We start from the raw sequence: 20,013 nt of genomic DNA, 5'->3' as shown, positions 1-20,013 counted from the left end.
TTTAACGATGTTGCTTATATGCTAAGGCAAGTATTTTATTATGGTGATAGAATAATGGTGTGTTTTGTTTCCTCCTCTTCTTCACGGAGGGAGATGTTTGTGAGGCTCCCACTTGATTCTTCTTTTCTCTTTATAGAAAGGTTTGTTGATCTTTGTTTGTTCGATTGTCTTTTGTTCATTTTTCTAAAAAGAAAATACACAACTAGACAAAAACTGCCATGATCTTGACCCATAGGGAGGCTGAGCCAAAGTGAATACTTCCACCCAGGATTGGATGTTTTCCTTTTCTATTTTAGAAACCTATTTTGCCCTTTTATTATCTTATTGTTTAGTTTCATTCCCTTTCTTCTTTTTCTTATTGCTACCCCTTTGAGTTTTCCAAAATAAAAAATGTCACGTAAGCAAAGGTTGGTTAGATACATCAAGCAAATTTGACAATATAGACGAAAATAAGAATCATGGATTATAATGCCAAATTTGAGAATTCACATAAAAAAATATCAACAAAGGTAAGGCCCATGATTTTCGACAAATTTACGTAGGGACCAATGGAGGCACATGGTCTCTCTCACAATAAATATTAGAGAAATTGTATCAAATGATAAAACATTTTAAAAAAAAACTCTTCATGACATCTATTTTTTGCATACTGCGAACATAGAAAAATTAGTGATATAATACGACAATCATAGGACTATTAGACGGAAATCATAGAGTTATCGACTTTTAAATTTATTACTTTCGCAATTTAGAATATATAGTATAATGGGTCCTATTATCATTTTTTTTGTTATTTTTGCACGAGCCTCTAAACATTAAGTAATACTTTATAATAAACAAAGTATGAGGGTAGCGCAATGGTTGTGCCCGATTACAAATTTCAATATTTAAATTTTTTAATGAATTTATTATATAGTGTATTTTATCTAAAATTTATGGATCCAATAGTATTTACGACTAAAATTATATTTTAAAAGTTAAAATATAAGTTTTTCCCTACGTTTTTATGGTTAATTTATTTTGGTTAATCTACTTTTAATCAAACATAAAATTAGTACCTAACATTAAATTCAACTTCAAAATAAATTAGTTTGACAAAGTAAAAAAGAAAAATTCACTTGTCATATTTAATTAAGAAGGTCAAGGTGAAGGTCAATTTTATATTATTAAGCGTATAAACAAGTGGAGGACTCAATTAAGGATCCACATCAAATTTGGGCTCTCAAATCCACTCTTGATAACCAACCCATTAATTTTCAACAATTTAGGAAGGATTGGACAAATCGATAATCATCCCGTTCAATGAATTTAGTGATTTGAACACAGACAAAATGAATTAAACCTCAATTAACAAAGAAAAAGATAAAGAAAAAGCTTAACCGTAATTAAATATACCTTAAAATCAATTAATTGACATCAAATTGGTTGATAGTATTATATATATATATATATATGTGCGTTTTCTAATTACATAGAGGTCCATGGAGTTAAGTTATATGTAGATTGATTTACCTAAGTGTTAAATAAGTGTTTACAAATGCATAAAAAAGGGTTTATAAATGGTTAAAAAGTCAAACTAAGCGGATTCAAAGGACGGAGAGAGAGTGAGGGGAAGAGGTGACGTCATGGAGTCAGGATGCAATCCTTACCAATGGGCTGAGGGGGTGCAGAGATGGATAGGTTTGGGCCCAATTGAGAAGGCCCAAAATAAAAAAGCACCAACGTATTAGCATGTAGCGTAAGTTAAACGCAGTTAGTAATTTGGAGGCCTCGGAGGAGGAGGAGGGAAAATGGTGGAAAGCGCGTAAAATCTAAAATTACGCGGAAGACGATGAATTGTTAGTTATAAATAATTAAGGGAAGTTTAATAAGGAAAAAAAAAGGGAAGAAAAAGAAAAAGAAAAAATGGGGGGAATCTTTTTGGCTTTAATAATGGACTTTGGAAACTCATTTTCCTAAACGGACTAACGAGGCCTCCGCATAGTCGATCCCCCGAATTTCACAATATGAATAGGTCACGACGCCCCCTGCGCACGTTAGTAATGACCCCTTTGCTTCTCGCCCCTTCTTCTCCTTCCGCTCTCTCTATTATATCTATCTCTCCCCCGCTCAACCCTCCTTTTTTCCGTCCGTCATTCCATTCCATTTACAGATCTTACCCCTTTTCTTTCCCTCCCCTTGTTTTCCCTTTCTTTTTGCTCTTTTTTGCCTAGGCTTCCATCCGATTCCGATTCCAACTGCTCTAGATCTATTTTCAGGTTTGATTTCTATCTTATTTTCATTGTCCGATTCGTTTACTTTCAAGTTTTTTTTTTTCTGCTATTTATTTATTTTATTTTACTGCGATGTTCTTGTTTTACGTTCGATGGTTTCGATGTTTGTTGATTGGGATTCACAGATCTGTTTATTACGATTTTGATTTTTTTAATAAAGTATTTGGTTTGGGTTAGGGTTTGATTGATTTGAATTTTTTCTTTCGTTTTTTTTTACGACGGGGTTTCGTTCTTGTAAATCCATTTCGTTGTTGTCGCGAAACTGATATTCGAAAAATCAAGTTCGATCCTTTTGGTTTGATTAAATTAGATTGGAGATTTCAAGGGCGGTTTTTGCCTTTTGGTTTGATGAAATAGGCCGAGGGTTATTTATTTATTTATTATTTTTGTGTTGGAGTGAGAAATCCTATTTCAACGAGATGCTAGGTAACCTTGATTCCAAAATTAGGGTAATTATCGATCAGATGATCTCAATTCTTGAAGTGCAAAATAATCTTTATTCGTGTTTGAAGTTTTGAAATTGATGGAATTCTGGATGGACTACCGTACGTGGTGATGTGTGGAGAGTTTTCTCATTCAGCTTTAGAAGAAGCTGCATTGTATTTCCATGAAATATTATGTCATTAGCTGACAAATTTGTTTATACTTTTACCCTGGATGTGGTTTTTGTTATCATTGTATTTGGTTTGTTTTATTGTATTTATCGTTTTCAAATGTGGATTGTATGAAATACTCGTGCTTAAATTAGAGTCTTGAAAGATGTTTAAAAATATTCATTCTGAAAGTTTCTTCTATTATTCTTGTTGTGTAGCAAAGATGGAACATTCGATGGAAGACTATGAAGGGTATGAAGACTATGACGAATATGAAGATGATGATCAAATGGAAGAAGAAGAGGAGGAATATGAAGAGGTGGAGGTACCTAAACCTACCAAGGAAGAAAAAGAATATCTTGAATTAAGGCAAAGGCTGAAAGAAAAAATTAGAAGGCAGTCGAAAAGAGATGGCAGTTCTCACTTGAAGTCCAATGATAGGAAGAAGCTTCCTTATGACAAGTAAGTTTCAGACTGAAGCTCTTCATTTTGGGGTTGGTCATTGCACGTTCTTAGATTTATTTTTCCACGTTTTCTCGTTTGGTAGCTTATAGTGTTGAAGGTAGCTTAAAGTAAGAATATTGTTAGATAAGGATCATATAGAACTATGTTTTTTGTCCATGATATAAATTGAAGTCTATTATTGTTTGGGCCTTAGATTGCTGGTAAGTCTTTGTAAACATTTATGTAAGGTTTTCTAGCGTGTCTTTTCTCTATCTATTTCCAATAAAGCTGGACCAGCAGTTGGTTGCTGTTGCAGTGAAAAGATTGTTCTTCTTTGTTATGAGCCCGAAGTACATTTTACTTCCAACTATTTACTTTTTAACATCTCAAATTAGGGTGTTAATGCTTGAAATTTTTTAATGTTAATTGCTGCAGTTTTGGGTCATTCTTTGGACCATCTCAACCTGTCATTTCTCAAAGAGTAATTCAAGAAAGCAAGTCCTTATTAGAAAACCAGCACTTGGCATCTAGGGTTTCTGACCACGATCATGGTGTAAGTATTGTAACCTCCATATTGTTCCTAGTTACGTTTTTGTGTATTTCTGTTCAAAAGACTGATTGGAGAAAGAAGTTATATATTTTTGGCAAAATAAATTTTAGTAATTATATAATTTAACCAATGATTGTTGAGATGGCGTTTTGTTCTTTTTTTTGCTCAGCTACCTTGGACATTCACATTCTATGATCTTATACATGTGGATTTCATAGTATACTTGGATGGTTGCATGGCTTAATTAGTTTTGCAAAGAATATCATTCAACATTTTGTTACTGCTAAATATGCTTGGGTGAAAGTTATTTGAAAGTTTGTTTATTTGGTGTTATTCTACTGGCTGTTTCATGTAGACTGAAAAATTCAACCAACTGGAATAATGAAATTTGCGGGAAAAGGGGATTTTGCACAATCTCATGCATTTGTGATTTTATTTTCGAGAGCATTTATTAATGGTCTTTGAAGAATATTAAACCTGATGATTATGCCAATGTTGCCAGAATAAGAAGAGCCAAGGTTCAAACAGTGTAGCTTCCAAACCTAGGGTTCTACCGAAGGTCGTAAGTGAGGTACTATGGCATTTCTTTTTTGGATTATACTCTCTTTCTCTTCAACGTTGTTGGATTTGATGGATATAATTGATTATTATGCAGAAGCAAACTAAAGTTCAAAAACTGAAGGACACCAGAGACTACTCCTTTCTATTTTCCGAGGATGCAAATGTTCCTGCTCCTTCAAAAGAGTCATCAAGAAGTGTTTATGCTCCAAGTACTGGTATGCTGCTATTGGATCATGTCAATTATAGCTGTTTCAGGTTTTACTTAGAAACTTCTTTTCTTAGAAAAATTAAAATCGGCATAGAATGAGAGACTCATTGTTGTTTCTTTGGTCCTGTTTTAGAGGCACGTTCGGCTCAAGTTCCCATGAAAAGTAAGCACCCTCCGAGTAATCCTCGCCAGAATATTCATGTTGATCATAAAGAGAAGAAGTCTGTTCCTATGAATGGGCTAATGCAGTCCAAAAACAAGTCAGCATCTTCTGGCAATTCCAATTTGTCCATGATGAAGGCTAAGAAACAATTGGTTAATAGCTGCAGTGGGAATGGTCCTGGTCGGCCAATGGGAAATAACAATGAGAGTGGTCCTGGCCGGCCAATGAGTAATAGCAACAGCGGAAATCGTTCTGGCCGGCCACTAGGTAATAGCAACAACGGGAATGGTCCGGGGCGGCCACTGGGTAATAGCAACAACGGTAATGGTCCTGGCCGGCCACTGGGTAATAGCAACAACGGGAATGGTCCTGGCCGGCCATTGGGTAATAGCAACAACGGGAATGGTCCTGGCCGGCCATTGGGTAATAGCAACAACGGGAATGGTCCTGGCCGGCCAATGGTGGCACCAAAAGCCTCATCTGCTGTCCTGCAGAAGAGGCCTTCTCTCCCAGGTACAAGGAATTCCGTACCTGCTGGCGTTCACAAGCCATTACCGTCAAAAAAGCTAGAAGATAAGAGGAATGACATGCGTCCACCTGCTAAGGCCAAAGTAGCACCAAGTCGGCCGGTGTCATCATCAAGACCTCAGGTTATATGTCCTCTCATGCTAAATTCACGTTCAATTTGTTTAGAAATAATTTCCTTAGCCTAGTGCTGGATGGTACCACTCTTAACCAACTTTGCAATGAAACTAACAGATGAGTAAGGCACCAGCACCAAGACAGGTTTCATCTCGTCCTACTGTGAATGATCAGCGGCCCAAGAAAAGACCTGCAAGACGATATTCTGATGAAGAAGATGATGCCGAGGGTGAAGAAGCTATTAGTCTAATCAGAAAAATGTTCAGGTATATATTTTTACTCACTGAACTCATTCCGTATTCTTCAATAGTCATTTTCAGAGGAGAGAAGATATGTGACACCAGACACATTTGCCTGATGTTTTGTTTTTGTGTTGCACACACAGTAATGGTATTAGGATTATTTCCAGCTTCGGTTTTCTTATAATTACTTGATATGATATCATTTCTTTCCAACACTCCATTTTAAACTTGTCTGCAGATATAATCCTCGAAAATTTTCCCGAGATGATGATGATAGTGATATGGAGGCCAATTTTGACGATATTATGATGGAGGAGCAGAGAAGGTAAAGCTGTGATTTTGTCTACTCGTGTAGTACAAGATTTGTTTATCTCCTTCATTGTGAATTTACATATTTATTTGCGGTACAGTGCAAGAATAGCAAGGAAGGAGGACGAAGAGCAACTTCGTCTAATCCAGGAAGAAGAAGAACAGGAGAGGCGAGCAAGATTAAAAAGGCTTAAAAGAGCAAAGGGGCAGTAATTAGTGAATATTCTTTTGGGAAAGGTTTATATGGGTTAGATTTAATATTTGTTAATTTGATGAAATCATCGAAGAAGTCCCCCCTCCCCCCCTTCTCACCCCCAAATTACAGTTTGTTGTATTTTCATTTTCATTAGTACAAAAAGCTGCTCTGCTTAAATTATGATGGGGATTTCCTTTTTTGTAGATTGCAAAAGTTAATTTTTAACTTCGCCAACTGACATTGAAAGTCTCTCCCTGTAATTTTACCCCAAGGCTCCTATGGCGACCCAATTCTCACATACGACCTCAATAATTCCATTGACTGCCCATGACTAATATTTGGTTTTTCCTCTTTTTTGTTTTCTTTTTCTTTTTGAAATATTGAAAAAAAGCAAGTAAAATTTGTGGTGAACTTTTTTGGTTATTTCGGGTCGAGGATTTGAAGATGAACAACCAATGAGAATGATTGGTGCTGAGCTGCCAAGCTGGCCACTGAGTACCAAATTTAAAACTATGGTCGGTTTTCTTTTGATTGTTTTTTCTTGTCAAGATTGGTGGTAGCTAGGCTAGGCAAGGTAATTAAATGTTTAATTGCATCAATTGATCGCATCTTAAATTAAATTGGTTTTAATAATAAATATGCTTTATCCTCACATTTATTGCAATACATTACCTTGTATTTATTAAAATATTCTTTTTTTAGTACATCAATCATTCAGTCGGTTCATCTGTTGAAAATTCAACATATATAATTTTGTAACACAATTTGACATATATAATTAATTTATACAGATCCAATGTGAATGTGATTAGTCAGTTCTCAGTGTGGGGAATACTAAAAATGGTATAATTTTGTGTTTAAAACATATAATCAATTTGTAAAAGAGAACATGATCCCATGATTGTGAAAGTTTGGAGAGTTAGTTAGGGTAGTTTGTGCAGTTGGGTTGTAATAACACAAAGTGTTAACAAAGAATAAGAAAATGTTAAATATAAAATAATTAAGAAAATGTTGAATATAAAATAATAAAAATGGTAGCAAATAGTAAATAATTTAGAACTATAAAATAATATTTGCTATAAGATAGTGTATTTATTCATGTAAGTGTAACAAAAGGTGAAGTAATTTGCAATGTTCTTATGCAAAGATAAACGATATTAAAAAATAAAAAGACAAAACAAATAGTTAATTTGTGAGATAAAAGAAAAAGAAATTCACGCTCCCAACTTCCAACTTCCATCATCTTCTCCTTGGTTCTTAATTGCTCATATTTTCAGGAACAGGCATACGTGATCGTTTCCTTGCAACGGAGGATCATTGGATTCGAAGCTCACATGCTGCTACACCTGAACTTCTGCCATCTGCTATCCGGACCTTCTTCTCTGTTGGTGTCCATTTTGCGCTTTCATTGTTAATCAGCTCAATCGCCATCTTCATTCACCAAAGCCACACCCAGTGCGCGAGCTTTTGAGCCCCAGTAAAATGGTTGTTTCTACACTAACGACGACTACTTTCTCTTCATGTTTCCCCTTCTCAAAATATATCCCTGCCCACTCGAAATCTTCTGGAGCTCACCCTCGAACACTCTGTTGCTCAAGGCGAGTTTCTTGTTGCGGTTTCCAATCCCATTTTGTTTGTTTTCTTTTTTGGTTTCAGTTAATCTCATGGACTTATTGTATTCATACTGAGTTTCATGCGGTTCTTATGCCTACTGTTCAGTTCCAACATGAATTCTCCAGTTCAGTTTGTTGAGGTGGAGGTTTTATATGGATGATGTGTTCAATTTAAAAAGAAAAGAGAAACAGCCCCTGTATTGGTCTGCGGAACAATTCGTAGTAACCAGTAGAGGAGAACATCGTATTCTCAAAATAGATCTACACTTACTTATGGCTTTCTTGTTCTTTTTCCAGTTCTGAGTTTACATGTAAGAGCTAATTTGTGCTTAGGGTCACGAGTTTACACTACCTCTGACTTCTTGTTTATATGTTTTAACCAGTTATGTTGAATCCACTCATTAGTAGTTCATTGGAATTCTTGTTTATTTGGCTGTTCTTGTAGAAGTTCTGTTGTATCAGCTTAATCCATTCACAGTCTTCCTGTAAATTCTTGGAAATTCTGTTTGATCGTTATCAACAAGAAATACATTTCTTTGTGAATTATTTCTTGAGTTCTCTGATAGTTTTTGAAGTCATACTCAGGGTATGATAGTTAGACAGCAATTTAATTTCCCTCTTTTATAAACTCTAAGTGTTTGGCGTCATGACTATTTTAACTATCTATTCATTTCAGTGGAGATGAAGATCTTAATGGCTTAATTAATGTGTCATCACTATCGGAGTAATTTTTCCTAGTTTTCCTTGGCAGTCATCTCTTGGTGCTTTTCGTACCTCAATAGCTTTGTTATCTATGACAGCTTGAGTTTTTGTTCTATAACTCTAGGTCGGAAAGACGTGAGGGTGCACAGATCGTGGAGGTAATGCCTCATTGCTTTAAATATGTCTGTTTGCTTGTCCATTTAATGAATGTGATAGCTGTTATTTGCACTTTGCTCGTTAGTCATCTGATGGTAAACGTTGCATTCAGTCATCAAATGGTGAATTGCCGGCAAAAAACAGTGAAATTTGGCAACTGTTCAACGAAGCTCAGCAGAGTATCTCCTCAATTATTTCATGTTTTTATATTAATTGCTTCAAAACTGTCTTTTCCTGTACTTCGAACTCCATTCAACCAGTTGTTGTTTTGCATTCTCATATGGACTGTATTAGTCAGATATCTTGTACTTGGATAAACAACGTGCTCTTGCTATAGAGGAGCTGAACAAGGCAATCAGTGAGAAAAACTTACTGCTTGAAAAGATCAAGGAACTAGAGTTAGAAAAGCAGGCTATGGATGGAAAAGGTGACAAACAATCATGGCCCAATTTTATTGTATCTGAATAATTTAATTAACTGATGTAACTAATACTAAATATTACTTCAAGTGTTTATTTTCGTGCTTCTTTTCTAATTGGCGGTATGGTGCTTTGTTTTCTGGTGGACTATTACCCCCCCCCCCCCCCCCCTCCCTCCTTTTTTATTTGTTTGCTTGTCTCTCTCTCGCTCTCTTTTATTTATACTTCAAAAGTTTATCATCTAATAAAGATAAACTGGCTTAAAAAAGTAAGGTAACTGATAAATAGAAGATTGAAGTTGTAACATATTTCATGGGCTGTGGTTTGAACCAGATCAGGCTTCAATATGCTGGCAGTTGCTACTTCGGATTGATTCTATGGTTCTCACTGGCATGATTAGCTCTGAAGAGGCGTCTAAAATGAGACGGCTAGTAATGGATCACAAAGTTAGCATCGTCGATGCTTTCACAGATATCCTGCAGAAGAAAGACGCTGAGGTTCTAGCAGAGCTACGTCAGTTTTCTTACAGAAGCAAGAAGTAATTTATCTACTTGAGTTTGCAATCATATTCGGGACTTATAATATTCTAAACATGTAAAGGATGTGTTTTTTCTTTATTGTTGCTGCTTAAGAACCGACAGAGAATTCTATTCCATTGCTGGTTCAATACATCTAAGCTGGTAAACTTTCTAAATTTTAATTGGAAAACACAATTGACACAGAAACACTGCAAAGCCAAAGATTTTTCGTACAACCTTTTGATATATTGACGAATTACGACTTAGTCCTTGAAAGTTGAAAGCTATATAACATATACATACAATAATTTCACAAGAGATTCTTGACGGCAGATGAAGTGTCGAGTTACTGGCACTCCACAGGCACTTATAGTTTCTTTCTTTAATCTTCCATGCTCTCCACTTTCCTACACCCTTCCGAGTCATTTTCTTCTTCTTTATTATAATCTATCAATTCACAGTACTCTGTTCATTTCAGGAGTGGTTTTCACATTGTTCACATTTGTACTGAAATGGCTCCAATAGCATCTTTTGGAGCGGTGGCATCATTTGTAACAGGGTTATCTCAAGCTCTACAAAGAAAAGGCCACTTGGTGGAGGTTATATTACCAAAGTAAAGATCTTCCTTTTATTAATTGGTTTCATCAATTCTGGCCATTAGATGCATGATTACTGGAAATCTTATTTCTTCCATGCCAATGTAGGATTCCATTTCTTATTTGTAAGGAGCAGAGGCAAACAGGAATTGACTATAGCCTTTTCATTAAAACTAGCTCTTGTCGTTAGTTTTCCCTTTTGCTGTTAACCAGCCTCATTAGGCAGCTGCCACAGCCCTTAAGTCTAAATGACTGCTTTTATGTTTTTCAGTGTGTCCATGTTAATTACTATTCGTACGGTGCATGTCTTCGGTTTTTGCCTTGAAGTGCCTCAGTTTTCTTTTTGAGCGTGTGCGCGCGCGCTTTACAAATCATCCACGAACTGTTTGTAAATAAATTCAATATTAACTCATAGGTAAAATGGGAATATGAAACTTTAATGACATAAACTGTGCCCGACCATTGTTCGTTTAATTGAAAAGAAATTATTTGGTCTTTCCAAATAATTTTCTTAAAGTCAATCTCCTGCTAGTTTTTATCTTCTTCTCAGTTGGATTTGTGTGAACTGTGATGAGCCATGTGCATCATGGTTGGAGCTCTGAGTGATCTCGGGATCCTAAAGCAAGAAAGTTTTAGTTCTTGATTAATGACATTTTTTGGTTGCCTGGAACTATAGTGAACCTTAAATAATTCGCCAAATGTTTACCAACAAGCCTGCAGGTGAAGCATAGTGGTACAGAGCGGGCTGCAGTTGAAAACCTGCTTATTGTCCAATTGTTCATTTGTTTGAATTAATTTTTTTATAAGAGAAATCAAAATTTGTTTTTCTAATTTCAGGACCATCCTTAAATTTGATAGATCTTCACTCTTTTAACTCTTATTCAAAGATGGATCGCAAAGTTTAAGTTCTAACATGTTGCTTTCAAGGTATGGAAGCATGAACCTAAATGAGGTTCAAGGGTTGCGAGAGATTGAGGTGGAGTACTATTCGTATTTTAATGGTCAACTACATGGAAACAAGATATGGACTGGGTGAGTCTGATTGAAATTAAAAAAGAAAAAATGAAATAACGAAAAAGAAGAAAAGAAGAAACTAATTGAAATTTAAAATTGGAAACTACTGTATATAACTCTTGTATCTCATTCTCATGTCCTTGTATAGGGTTGTTCGTGGCATAGGGGTTACTTTCATTCAACCTTTGTATTACTCATCATTTTTCAACCGTGAGAAGGCACATGGATACTCTGATGACTTTGAACGGTAAGTGAATAGACCTGACCAACGTATTTTTTTCCCCTGATGATGCCTGAAGCTGCTTATGGCTGCCAAGACGTTCTTACTCCATTTGGGCATTCCTATGAGTACAAACTCTGCCTATGCTTGTCAAATGTCTATATCAATTTCTAGGCATACTTTGAATTGTGTCAAGACGCTTAGCATTTAAAAGTTAATGCTGCTTCCTTCCTACCTTATTGGCATCCCAAGCTTGAAAAGTAAAAGACCGTTCCATGCCCTACAAATAATTGAGCTTCATTAATACTGTGTGCATCGTTTGATAATCTCTTGCAAAATTTAGGACATCTAACTGATCTAAGATTTGGATTCTGGACCAAAGTGGTCATCTTCCAGCCAACGAGAAAATTTAGGCTATTATGAAAAGTTTTGTTTCCAATAATCACTATCCATGGTTTTAGTTGAATATAACTCGAGATAAATGTTGAAATGCTCTGTTGAAATACTTCGTTATGAATCTTATCAACGAGGAAGATGATTTTCATTAACAAAAGAAACGAAGGCATGTTTCTTGACCTCACCTATTTAGTTATTCTCATGTTTTCAGATTTATGTACTTCTCTCGAGCATCATTGGACTATATTGTGAAATCTGGCAAGAAGCCTGATGTGTTACACATACATAATTGGCAAACTGCTTTAATAGGACCACTTTTCTGGGACATTTTTGTTCAACAGGTTTGTTTAACTTGTTATTAGCAACTCTTGTTTTCTCATCCATTTCTCCAGTATCACTTTTAGGTTCAGATTATAAATTGATTTAAGGGCTAAACTTTCGTTTCCATATTTGTTCCTTTCTGTATCTATGACATCGTGTTAATTTATGTTAGATAGTTTCTTGTAATAAAATGTTAATCTATCTTAGAAACTAATTTTCCTTTTTCTCACACCATACAATCTTTTTAATGTATAGAAGTTAGTTCTGCTGAAATTTCACGCAACTCACCAGGGAAAAGTTTTTTGAGAAAGAGGTAAATGGTGAAATATGTTAATGGGGATTTATAAAATGTAGCAGATAAAGGTCAGGATAGATGATCTTTTGATCTCTCTAACTTCAAATTTTGAGATAACAGCAATTTTTTATTATGTACAGAAGGATCTCTTGATTGTCGGCTGAATACTAATCTAAACCATTTCTTGGCCAACAAAATTTCTAGGAACTTTCTGTTGTCAGTGGATTTTCTTACAAATTCCAGGGTAGAATCGGTAAACCGAGAAAAAAACTCAGTTGCTGTGGCAAATAGCAAACTGGTCTATTCACCATTTTATTATCCTTTATGGATTTATTCTCCATTTGGGGATATTGGAGCACGTATCTTTTAATTTAGAGGAGTCTTTGGCTTCATCACATTGTTTTAGGTGAAATACTTGTAGTAGTAGTATATTGCTTTGAATTAAATACGTAAGGTGGTTTTTCTTAACCTTGTCAAACATTTATTTCCATCATATACAGCTGAGCTGTTTAGTTTATGACCTGGAAATTACTAGAAAAATGGAGCTTATTAGCTAAATAATCTATATATACTTGGCTACTTAGCTTCTGCTAATTTTTAAAGATGTCTGTAGGGACTTGAAGGTTCTAGAATCTTATTCACGTGTCATGACATTTATGCACAGGCAAGTTGGAAGTTCTGTTTTTTTGCAGTTCTTAAAACGTATTTTCCATTAGGATGTTTATCTAAAATTGTTCAATTTGAAAAACATCCTAGTCTCTTGTACAACCGGAGAAAATAGCACTATGTGGACTTGATCCTGCAAGGCTTCATCGCCCTGACCGTCTGCAAGACAGTTCCAATACGCACCTTGCAAACACAATGAAGGTATAGAATGTAGAATATATGTGCATTTTTCTTAGCAAATGCCAATCTTATTTTTTAAGGTGTAACTATAGTCTAACTCTTGTTTGTCTTGTTACTAGACAGTATTATGTTCTTGAAGAGTTATACATAGACCTCATTGGTGTTGAGGATAGAGCCTCGTTATTTATGCTTGTAGTTCGACAACACAGATTGAACTTCTTGACAGGCTTTTTGGTCACTGGAAAGTTCAGTATGCTTGAATGATATATATTATGAAGTGTTGGATGAATCAGTAGTTGTTTTCTAGAAATGCATAAGGTCGCTTAATGGAGGTATTTTCTGAAATTTTTGAATGATGTATATTATGAAATGTTGGATGAATCAGAAATGCACAAGGTCGCTTAATGGAGGTAGGTTCAATCTGGAAGCTTATGATAGGTGATTGAAGACGTGCCAGAGATAAAAGTATTTTTTAAATGAGCCACCACGAGCTATGCCATAACTTTGGTCTTTATTTATTCTAAATCTTTGTTTCATATTCAATCTGTCTATTATATATCAAGCTTCTTATCATTGCCTGGTATCATGCAATAATTAATTTACTTCTTCTCATTTTGCAGGGTGGAATCGTTTACTCCAATAAAGTTGTAATAATGTCATCCACACATTCGAAAGGCCGTATAATTCATAGTTTGAGTCATGGTTTGGAAACTACCTTAAACATGCACAAGTAAGTGGCAGGCTTTTATATCTCATGAAAGGAAAAAAAAACAGAGTAAAAAAATAGTAATCTTTTGGAATTCCTAAAACTGGATTGGTTGAGTTCTTTCTTGAATTATGTTACAGACTAATTTTTCTTGTTCTTAATGATTGGAACTTGATATTGATTCTTAGTTGACAACCAATATTGCCAAGATGAGAAAGGCAACAATTCCAATTTACCTCCACATTGTTGTTTATTGCTTTGCAGGGAAAAATTGCTTGTTGCTCCTTATGGGTTTGACAGCTCGGCTTGGGATCCTCAAAAAGATAAAATTCTTCCAGAAAATTATAGTGCAGATGATATGAAAGGAAAAGCTGTATGCAAAATCGCATTGCAGAAAAAACTGGGGTTAGCTGAGAATTCTTCTTTTATTACAGTGAGTATCCTTCTCTTGTTCAAATAGGCTCTGGAATGGAATGTTCTCTGGAACGATATCTAAGTCATGATATTATATCGTTTTCTGTTCTGATACTAAAAAGTACTTCAGTGCCTCAAGGAAGAAAATTTTGGTAACTTGGAAAGACTTATGAAACAATTTTCTAGTCATTGGATTCTCATATGAAATTTTATTCATGAATTCAAATGCGACCATTAGGAACTTCAAGATATAGAAAGCTTTCCAGGCGATAGACATGAATGTTGTGAGATTCATTATAGAGGCTATATTATATTTTCTTCCGAATAACCTTATGATGATGTTTGCCAAACTAATCATCATTGTGCATAATGCGCAATCTCCAAGCTATCAAGCATCGCATAGTTGCATTCCTGTGGAATCTTTCTATCTTCATTAGTGGAAATAGTCATGAAACAGTGGTCTCATCGTTTTCTCTGGCAAGAAGCCTCGTTAAATACCTTTTTGTTGTATTAGAAGTAAAGACCCTTCTCATGGAATTTATAGGCAGTTTAAAATCAATCAGTTCCCCTCTTGTCCCAATTGCTCTTGAATAAATACTTGTCATCCATAGGAATTTAACTCCCATGAAAAAAGAAGGCATCTCTTTTGTTTTACTTAAAACTTTGGAACTCCGCTAGTCATGCGCACTCCAGAAGAATCTAATGGGTTAATTGGAGGTAGTCCCATGACTGCCTTCCCTTGCTCATCTACTTCTTGGTAATAGAAGATGCAGAATGCAGGCAACTCTTCTTGCAGTTTATTTCATTTCTTCTTTCCACGCCCTTCTCCTTACATACTCAGAACTGTATGGGTGCCTATCGTCATACTTACCATCCACATCCATATATTTATGTTTGTAGCATCCCATTCAATCATATACTCCTGCAAATTATCTTCTGACCTTAATTTAGGAGAGGGGCGAATGGTCTATCAGTATCCTCCAGAAGCTTTCCCTTTCTTTTTACTTCACCGCTTTTATTTTCATGATCTATTGTTACTTTTGCTTTGCTCTTTGCATGAATACCGAAGCTATAAGATGCTTAGACACTTGCTCTTTGCATCATGTATTCCTAATGCACTTCCCATTTTCCATCAGGTTGGATGTTTTTTGTCAGATTTGTCAGATGTTGACACAGAGAACCTGAGAGAAATTGTTCAGAATGCTACCAAAATGGGTGTCCAGGTTGTAATCTCCTCCCTTCAACTACATTAAATTCTATTGAAACCTTTTCCTTATTGACCTGGTTGATTTGAAGTTACTGGAAATTTATGGTCTGTAAGTGTGCTCTAAGAACGCACTCAGTTGAGTTGGTTTAGTTTTTGTAAGCTCGTCCTTTTCTTATACAAATCGTCTCATGGCATGACGAGTGTCAACCGGTTTCTTATAGTTCATTTTCATGACGACTGGGGAAGTGACAAGTAGACACAAGGAACTAGAATCTCTTCAAGTAAAAATTGAGGTACTTGTTTTTTGTTTTTCTCATGTATTTTCCTTTCATCTCATAAATCAAATAGCATCCTGGGGACCACACACAATATGTAAGCATACTGTGATAATCTTACTGTTATCTGACATGACTAATTCCTCATATATGATGTAGTACACGATTCTGGTAATTGGCTAGATTTTTGGTTGCTTGTCTTTAAACTGACCCAATTTTGCACTGTTTAACCAGATAATTTTTCATTAGGAACTATCTATTTTTGTAGGATGAAAACGTGAGGTTCATAAACAGATACGATGAGACATTGTCACATCTCATTTTTGGAGGCTCCGACATTATTCTCTGTTATTCTCTTCACGATCCTATTCTGCAAGTTCCAGTAAGTAATTAATTCTTCTCTTGATCCAGTACGAAAGCCAAATGGCCGAAGGCAGAGGAAAATCCCCTTCCCAAAGAAACTACATCAATACAGCCTTCCAATAATTTATAATAGACAATCAACTGTAGCTTCAAATGCTTTTTTTTCCTGTGTGGTTAGAGCACCCTATATGAAGTGTGCTAATATTCTGTACACTGATGAAAAGAAACCCCACAAGCGACCTCCTTATCCTAAAATATTCTGCTGTTTCTTTCCGTCCAAGTCAGCCATCATTGCACAATTCCACAAAATGTGACCGTCTTTCCAAAGTGGAGACCACCAAAGGATTCAGAATAAGGTCCTCCATTTTATCTGGAAGGCACATATGCATCCCAAACTTTTGCTGCAAAAAAGCCCAACCTTTCCTATCAAACGAACAATGAATGTAAATATGGTCAAACGTCTCTTTGTTTTCCTTACCACCAATTTGAGGTGGAGATTGTTCGGTGGGGCAATTTTCTTTGGAGTTTTTCTGCTGTGTTTAAAATTCTACAAAAGAGGTACCAAAGGAAGAATTACACTATTTTGGAGATCTTTGGTCCCAAAATAATCTTCTCCATGGTAACTCTTCCTTAAGAGCTCTCTATCAAACAGAGAGAATAGGTGAACTCTTCAGGAAGAGGAAATATGCATTGAAGTCGACCTTAGGTCAGTTTTAAGGTATAGATTTTTTTCTGGACATTTTATAAACGATCCGAAACTCCTACAAGTATTGTGGGATAATTGGATGACGTCTATACTTTATCTCCTTGAGTCCCCTTATCAATCTAATCGTCTATCCTGGACTGTCAAGTGAAAACGTATTAACTTGCCACTGGTCGAAGTTAAAGTCTTTTGTACCCATAAGGTGGCTCAATTCCTGGAAGCCAGGAACTTCGTGCTTATTTATGAACCCTAATTCTATAATCTCAACGTGGGACGGCCTAACAATTAGAGCATGAGGACTAATCAGCACCCTGATCCCCCTTTTTTCTTTTTTTCCTTCGATAATGTAGATGAAGGCTATGAGATATGGAGCTGCACCGATTGCAATCACCACCAATAACAATAATGGATTAAGGTAACTGTTTTTAGCAAATTGAAATTTGGTAGTATGTGAATGGTGACTCTTTGCTCATTTCTTGTGATAAAAAAAATGCTAGGCACTTTCCAGATCATGACTACGAGACCACTAAGTTAGCCATGTTCATTAACTCTACCTTCGGATACTTGTCCTTCAGTCAAGCCCTAGATGAAATTGTGAGTGTTAGATGAGCTAATAAAACCTCATGCAAAGTACCTTTTCAGGAATTTATTATATATTGTAGCTGCTTTATAATGCTCAATACCTTACTTATATTTGTTCTCACTCTTTACAGAATAACAATCCATCGGAGTGGAATCACAAAGTACTTGATGCAATGACGAAGGACTTCTCTTGGGATGCAGAGTGTTGTGATATACATATCTCTGCTTACACAGCTATAAACAGCTTGTGAATAAAGTACAAAGTAGAACGTAAGAGCGTACATATGACGAAATTTGCATCCATCTTTGCAGATTTCCAGTCTATAATGTCCAGATTTTAGGTTTGTAAATGAAGAGGTACATTGGTTTATTTTCGATTATAAGTTGGATGTGAATAATAAGAATGGGGACGTGCTAAAGGTTAAGGTGCAGCTATCTAAAGTAGTCCAAGTTGTCTAATAAGTGTAGTCATGCATGTCTAAATCTGAAACTAAAAGCTTTTCGATGACTGGAGTTTTCTCAACAAGGATAAATAATTTTTTACTATGTTTTTAATGATTGATGTACTTTTAGTTGATAAAAAAAAAAGTTTAAAATATCATTCTACCCTTAAATTTAATTTAATTTTGGGTTTCATTTAATTTTAATTTATGTATTTTAAATAAATTTTATAAATTGTTCTTGCTATTTATCTAGGGTTCATTTTAGCTGTACCGGATAAAACTAACACAAAAATTATATACATTCGAGTCTCTTCATAAGTACTTTAAGCATTTTTGTTTTTTAAATAATATTACACTCTCATTCTTGATTTTAAAAATATTATAGTCTTGCCAGACTTTCATAAAATAAAAAAGTTTAGTCTTCCCACTCAATTTATAACGATTTAGTTTAAGTATTTTTAAATTTGATAACAATTTGATCTTAAAATTTAATCGGTAACAATTTAGTCTTTACTATGATTGATAAATCTCATTCTGTTAAAATTATGTGTAAGTTTTTATTACATAACAAATTAGTATTTATAGTTTACAAACATGAGTCCTTAATAATTAATTTACAGGTTTACCAGTCTAAAAAAATTTAAGAAATCTTAAAAACTATTTATCATGGATCAAATTGGTACAAATTGTAAAATATATGAACTAAACCTTATACTTTAAACTATTAACATTTTGAAAATACATCATTAAAAATCAAACTATTAATTCAACTATGATTTGTTTTTTTCTCTCTCCAGATATATAAAATTTATACGAGAAATTATAAAAAATATAATATTTAACCAAATATTTATCATTTCATGCCAAAGTTAAATATAATAAATTTGATGTGAATTTATTACATGGAGTATAAACATTTTGTTATTTTTTTTTCTATTTTTGAAAAAACACCCTATTTTATTTTAGAGTTCAAGGGCTTAACTATTACTCCTCTAAAAAAAACTTTAATTAAGTCAAATGTATTTTCTTACTTTAAATTTTGCTTTATAAAAAAATAAAGTCGATTTCCCTCTCTCACCAACAGATAAAAGACGTTACACAAATGTTGATATTCTTTTACTTTTCTTTTCCATCTTCACTTTTATTTTAAATCCTTATCATCTCGGAAATACATCATTTAAATGGTTAAAAATTAAAGTTTAGTGATTAAATTATTAATTTATATCTATTGCAATTCAACTTCTAATATTTTTTTAAAATAATGCTATTTTGAAAATATTGTAAAAATGGAGTAGAAAAAACTATTGTGAAAAATATGTGTGAAGTCGTGTACCTGGTCCATGACTTTGATGTGATAAGGCACTGAAGTGATGGACCCGATCCACGACTATGGTAAATTGTCATTCCATGTGAGTTGTCTATAGACAGGTTCACCTCTCTTCATTGTGTTGTTCTAGTTGACTTGACTTTTAGAAGTTAGAATCATTCACGAATTTAGTATAAGACATTAGAGCTTGAATCCTTTCAACTTTATTCTTTTTATATAATTATATATGCCAATTTCTTTTTATATAATTATATATGCCAATTTTTAGTGTATAACAATTTAATATTTATAGTTTACAAATAAAATTGATCCTTAACCATTAGTATAGATGGTAAAGTGTATGAGCTAAGCTTACACTTTAAACCATTATCATATTGGAAATACATCGTCTAATTGATTAAAAATCAAACTTTAAAGATTAAACTGTTGTTTTATTACTATTATTGTTGTTGTTATTATTATTAATTTAAATTTAGTGTGATTCAACCCATGTAGATAAATTTTGTGTGTTTACATAGAGTTTAGAGAAAATGTATTTTAGTAACTCATTTAATTTAGTTTGTATTTTTTTTTTTTTTTTGCTTGTGAGAATGAAACAAATGAATATTAAAATATGATTTTTTTTAAAAAAAAACTCAAAGTCCAATAATAATCCGTTAGCTTTTACTTTCTCATAGAATATAATACTTTTCTACTCTTTATAATGCCGACTAAGT

General features: G+C 34.4%; 2 protein-coding genes across 16 annotated transcripts; both read left to right on the top strand.

The window, feature by feature from the left end:
• Nucleotides 1-1,887: 1,887 nt before the first annotated feature.
• Nucleotides 1,888-6,516, top strand: LOC101205743 (protein SPT2 homolog). 2 transcript variants are annotated; one of them, XM_011659626.2, is made up of 9 exons: nucleotides 1,888-2,258; nucleotides 3,090-3,328; nucleotides 3,746-3,863; nucleotides 4,363-4,431; nucleotides 4,516-4,636; nucleotides 4,763-5,442; nucleotides 5,552-5,700; nucleotides 5,915-6,001; nucleotides 6,087-6,516. In XM_011659626.2, exons 2-9 carry the CDS (start codon nucleotides 3,090-3,092, stop codon nucleotides 6,196-6,198), a joined length of 1,575 nt encoding a protein of 524 aa, XP_011657928.1. In that variant the 5' UTR covers nucleotides 1,888-2,258; the 3' UTR covers nucleotides 6,199-6,516. The 2 variants fall into 2 exon arrangements, with proteins under 2 accessions (XP_011657928.1, XP_004143538.1); XM_004143490.3 differs by having other exon boundaries at nucleotides 3,085-3,328.
• A 724-nt stretch (nucleotides 6,517-7,240) lies between these two features.
• Nucleotides 7,241-18,082, top strand: LOC101205508 (probable starch synthase 4, chloroplastic/amyloplastic). Of its 14 annotated transcripts, none has more exons than XM_011659619.2 (20): nucleotides 7,241-7,779; nucleotides 8,471-8,518; nucleotides 8,621-8,654; nucleotides 8,738-8,831; nucleotides 8,951-9,079; nucleotides 9,405-9,609; nucleotides 10,068-10,202; nucleotides 11,113-11,217; nucleotides 11,348-11,446; nucleotides 12,027-12,156; nucleotides 13,045-13,095; nucleotides 13,188-13,298; nucleotides 13,898-14,007; nucleotides 14,248-14,416; nucleotides 15,534-15,620; nucleotides 15,826-15,897; nucleotides 16,148-16,261; nucleotides 17,296-17,360; nucleotides 17,443-17,539; nucleotides 17,659-18,082. In XM_011659619.2, exons 1-20 carry the CDS (start codon nucleotides 7,664-7,666, stop codon nucleotides 17,776-17,778), a joined length of 2,091 nt encoding a protein of 696 aa, XP_011657921.1. In that variant the 5' UTR covers nucleotides 7,241-7,663; the 3' UTR covers nucleotides 17,779-18,082. The 14 variants fall into 14 exon arrangements, with proteins under 14 accessions (XP_011657921.1, XP_011657922.1, XP_011657923.1 ...); XM_011659620.2 differs by having other exon boundaries at nucleotides 7,244-7,779; nucleotides 8,765-8,831; XM_031888133.1 differs by having other exon boundaries at nucleotides 7,645-7,779; nucleotides 8,765-8,831; nucleotides 8,947-9,079.
• Nucleotides 18,083-20,013: the final 1,931 nt, after the last annotated feature.

This window comes from Cucumis sativus, chromosome 6 (assembly GCF_000004075.3).
Source record: "Cucumis sativus cultivar 9930 chromosome 6, Cucumber_9930_V3, whole genome shotgun sequence".
Taxonomy (NCBI): Eukaryota; Viridiplantae; Streptophyta; class Magnoliopsida; order Cucurbitales; family Cucurbitaceae; genus Cucumis; species Cucumis sativus.
Note: the sequence above shows the minus strand (reverse complement) of the source record. Positions and strands in the feature narration are given on the sequence as shown.

Coding starts and splice junctions, on each gene's coding strand:
- LOC101205508 (XM_011659619.2), top strand. CDS start 7,664: ATGGTTGTTTCTACACTAACGACGACTACTTTCTCTTCATGTTTCCCC. Junction 10,203..11,112: donor GTGGAGGTTATATTACCAAA/GTAAAGATCTTC, acceptor GTTGCTTTCAAG/GTATGGAAGCATGAACCTAA. Junction 17,361..17,442: donor AATAACAATAATGGATTAAG/GTAACTGTTTTT, acceptor AAAAAATGCTAG/GCACTTTCCAGATCATGACT.
- LOC101205743 (XM_011659626.2), top strand. CDS start 3,090: ATGGAACATTCGATGGAAGACTATGAAGGGTATGAAGACTATGACGAA. Junction 3,329..3,745: donor AAGAAGCTTCCTTATGACAA/GTAAGTTTCAGA, acceptor TAATTGCTGCAG/TTTTGGGTCATTCTTTGGAC. Junction 5,443..5,551: donor TGTCATCATCAAGACCTCAG/GTTATATGTCCT, acceptor TGAAACTAACAG/ATGAGTAAGGCACCAGCACC.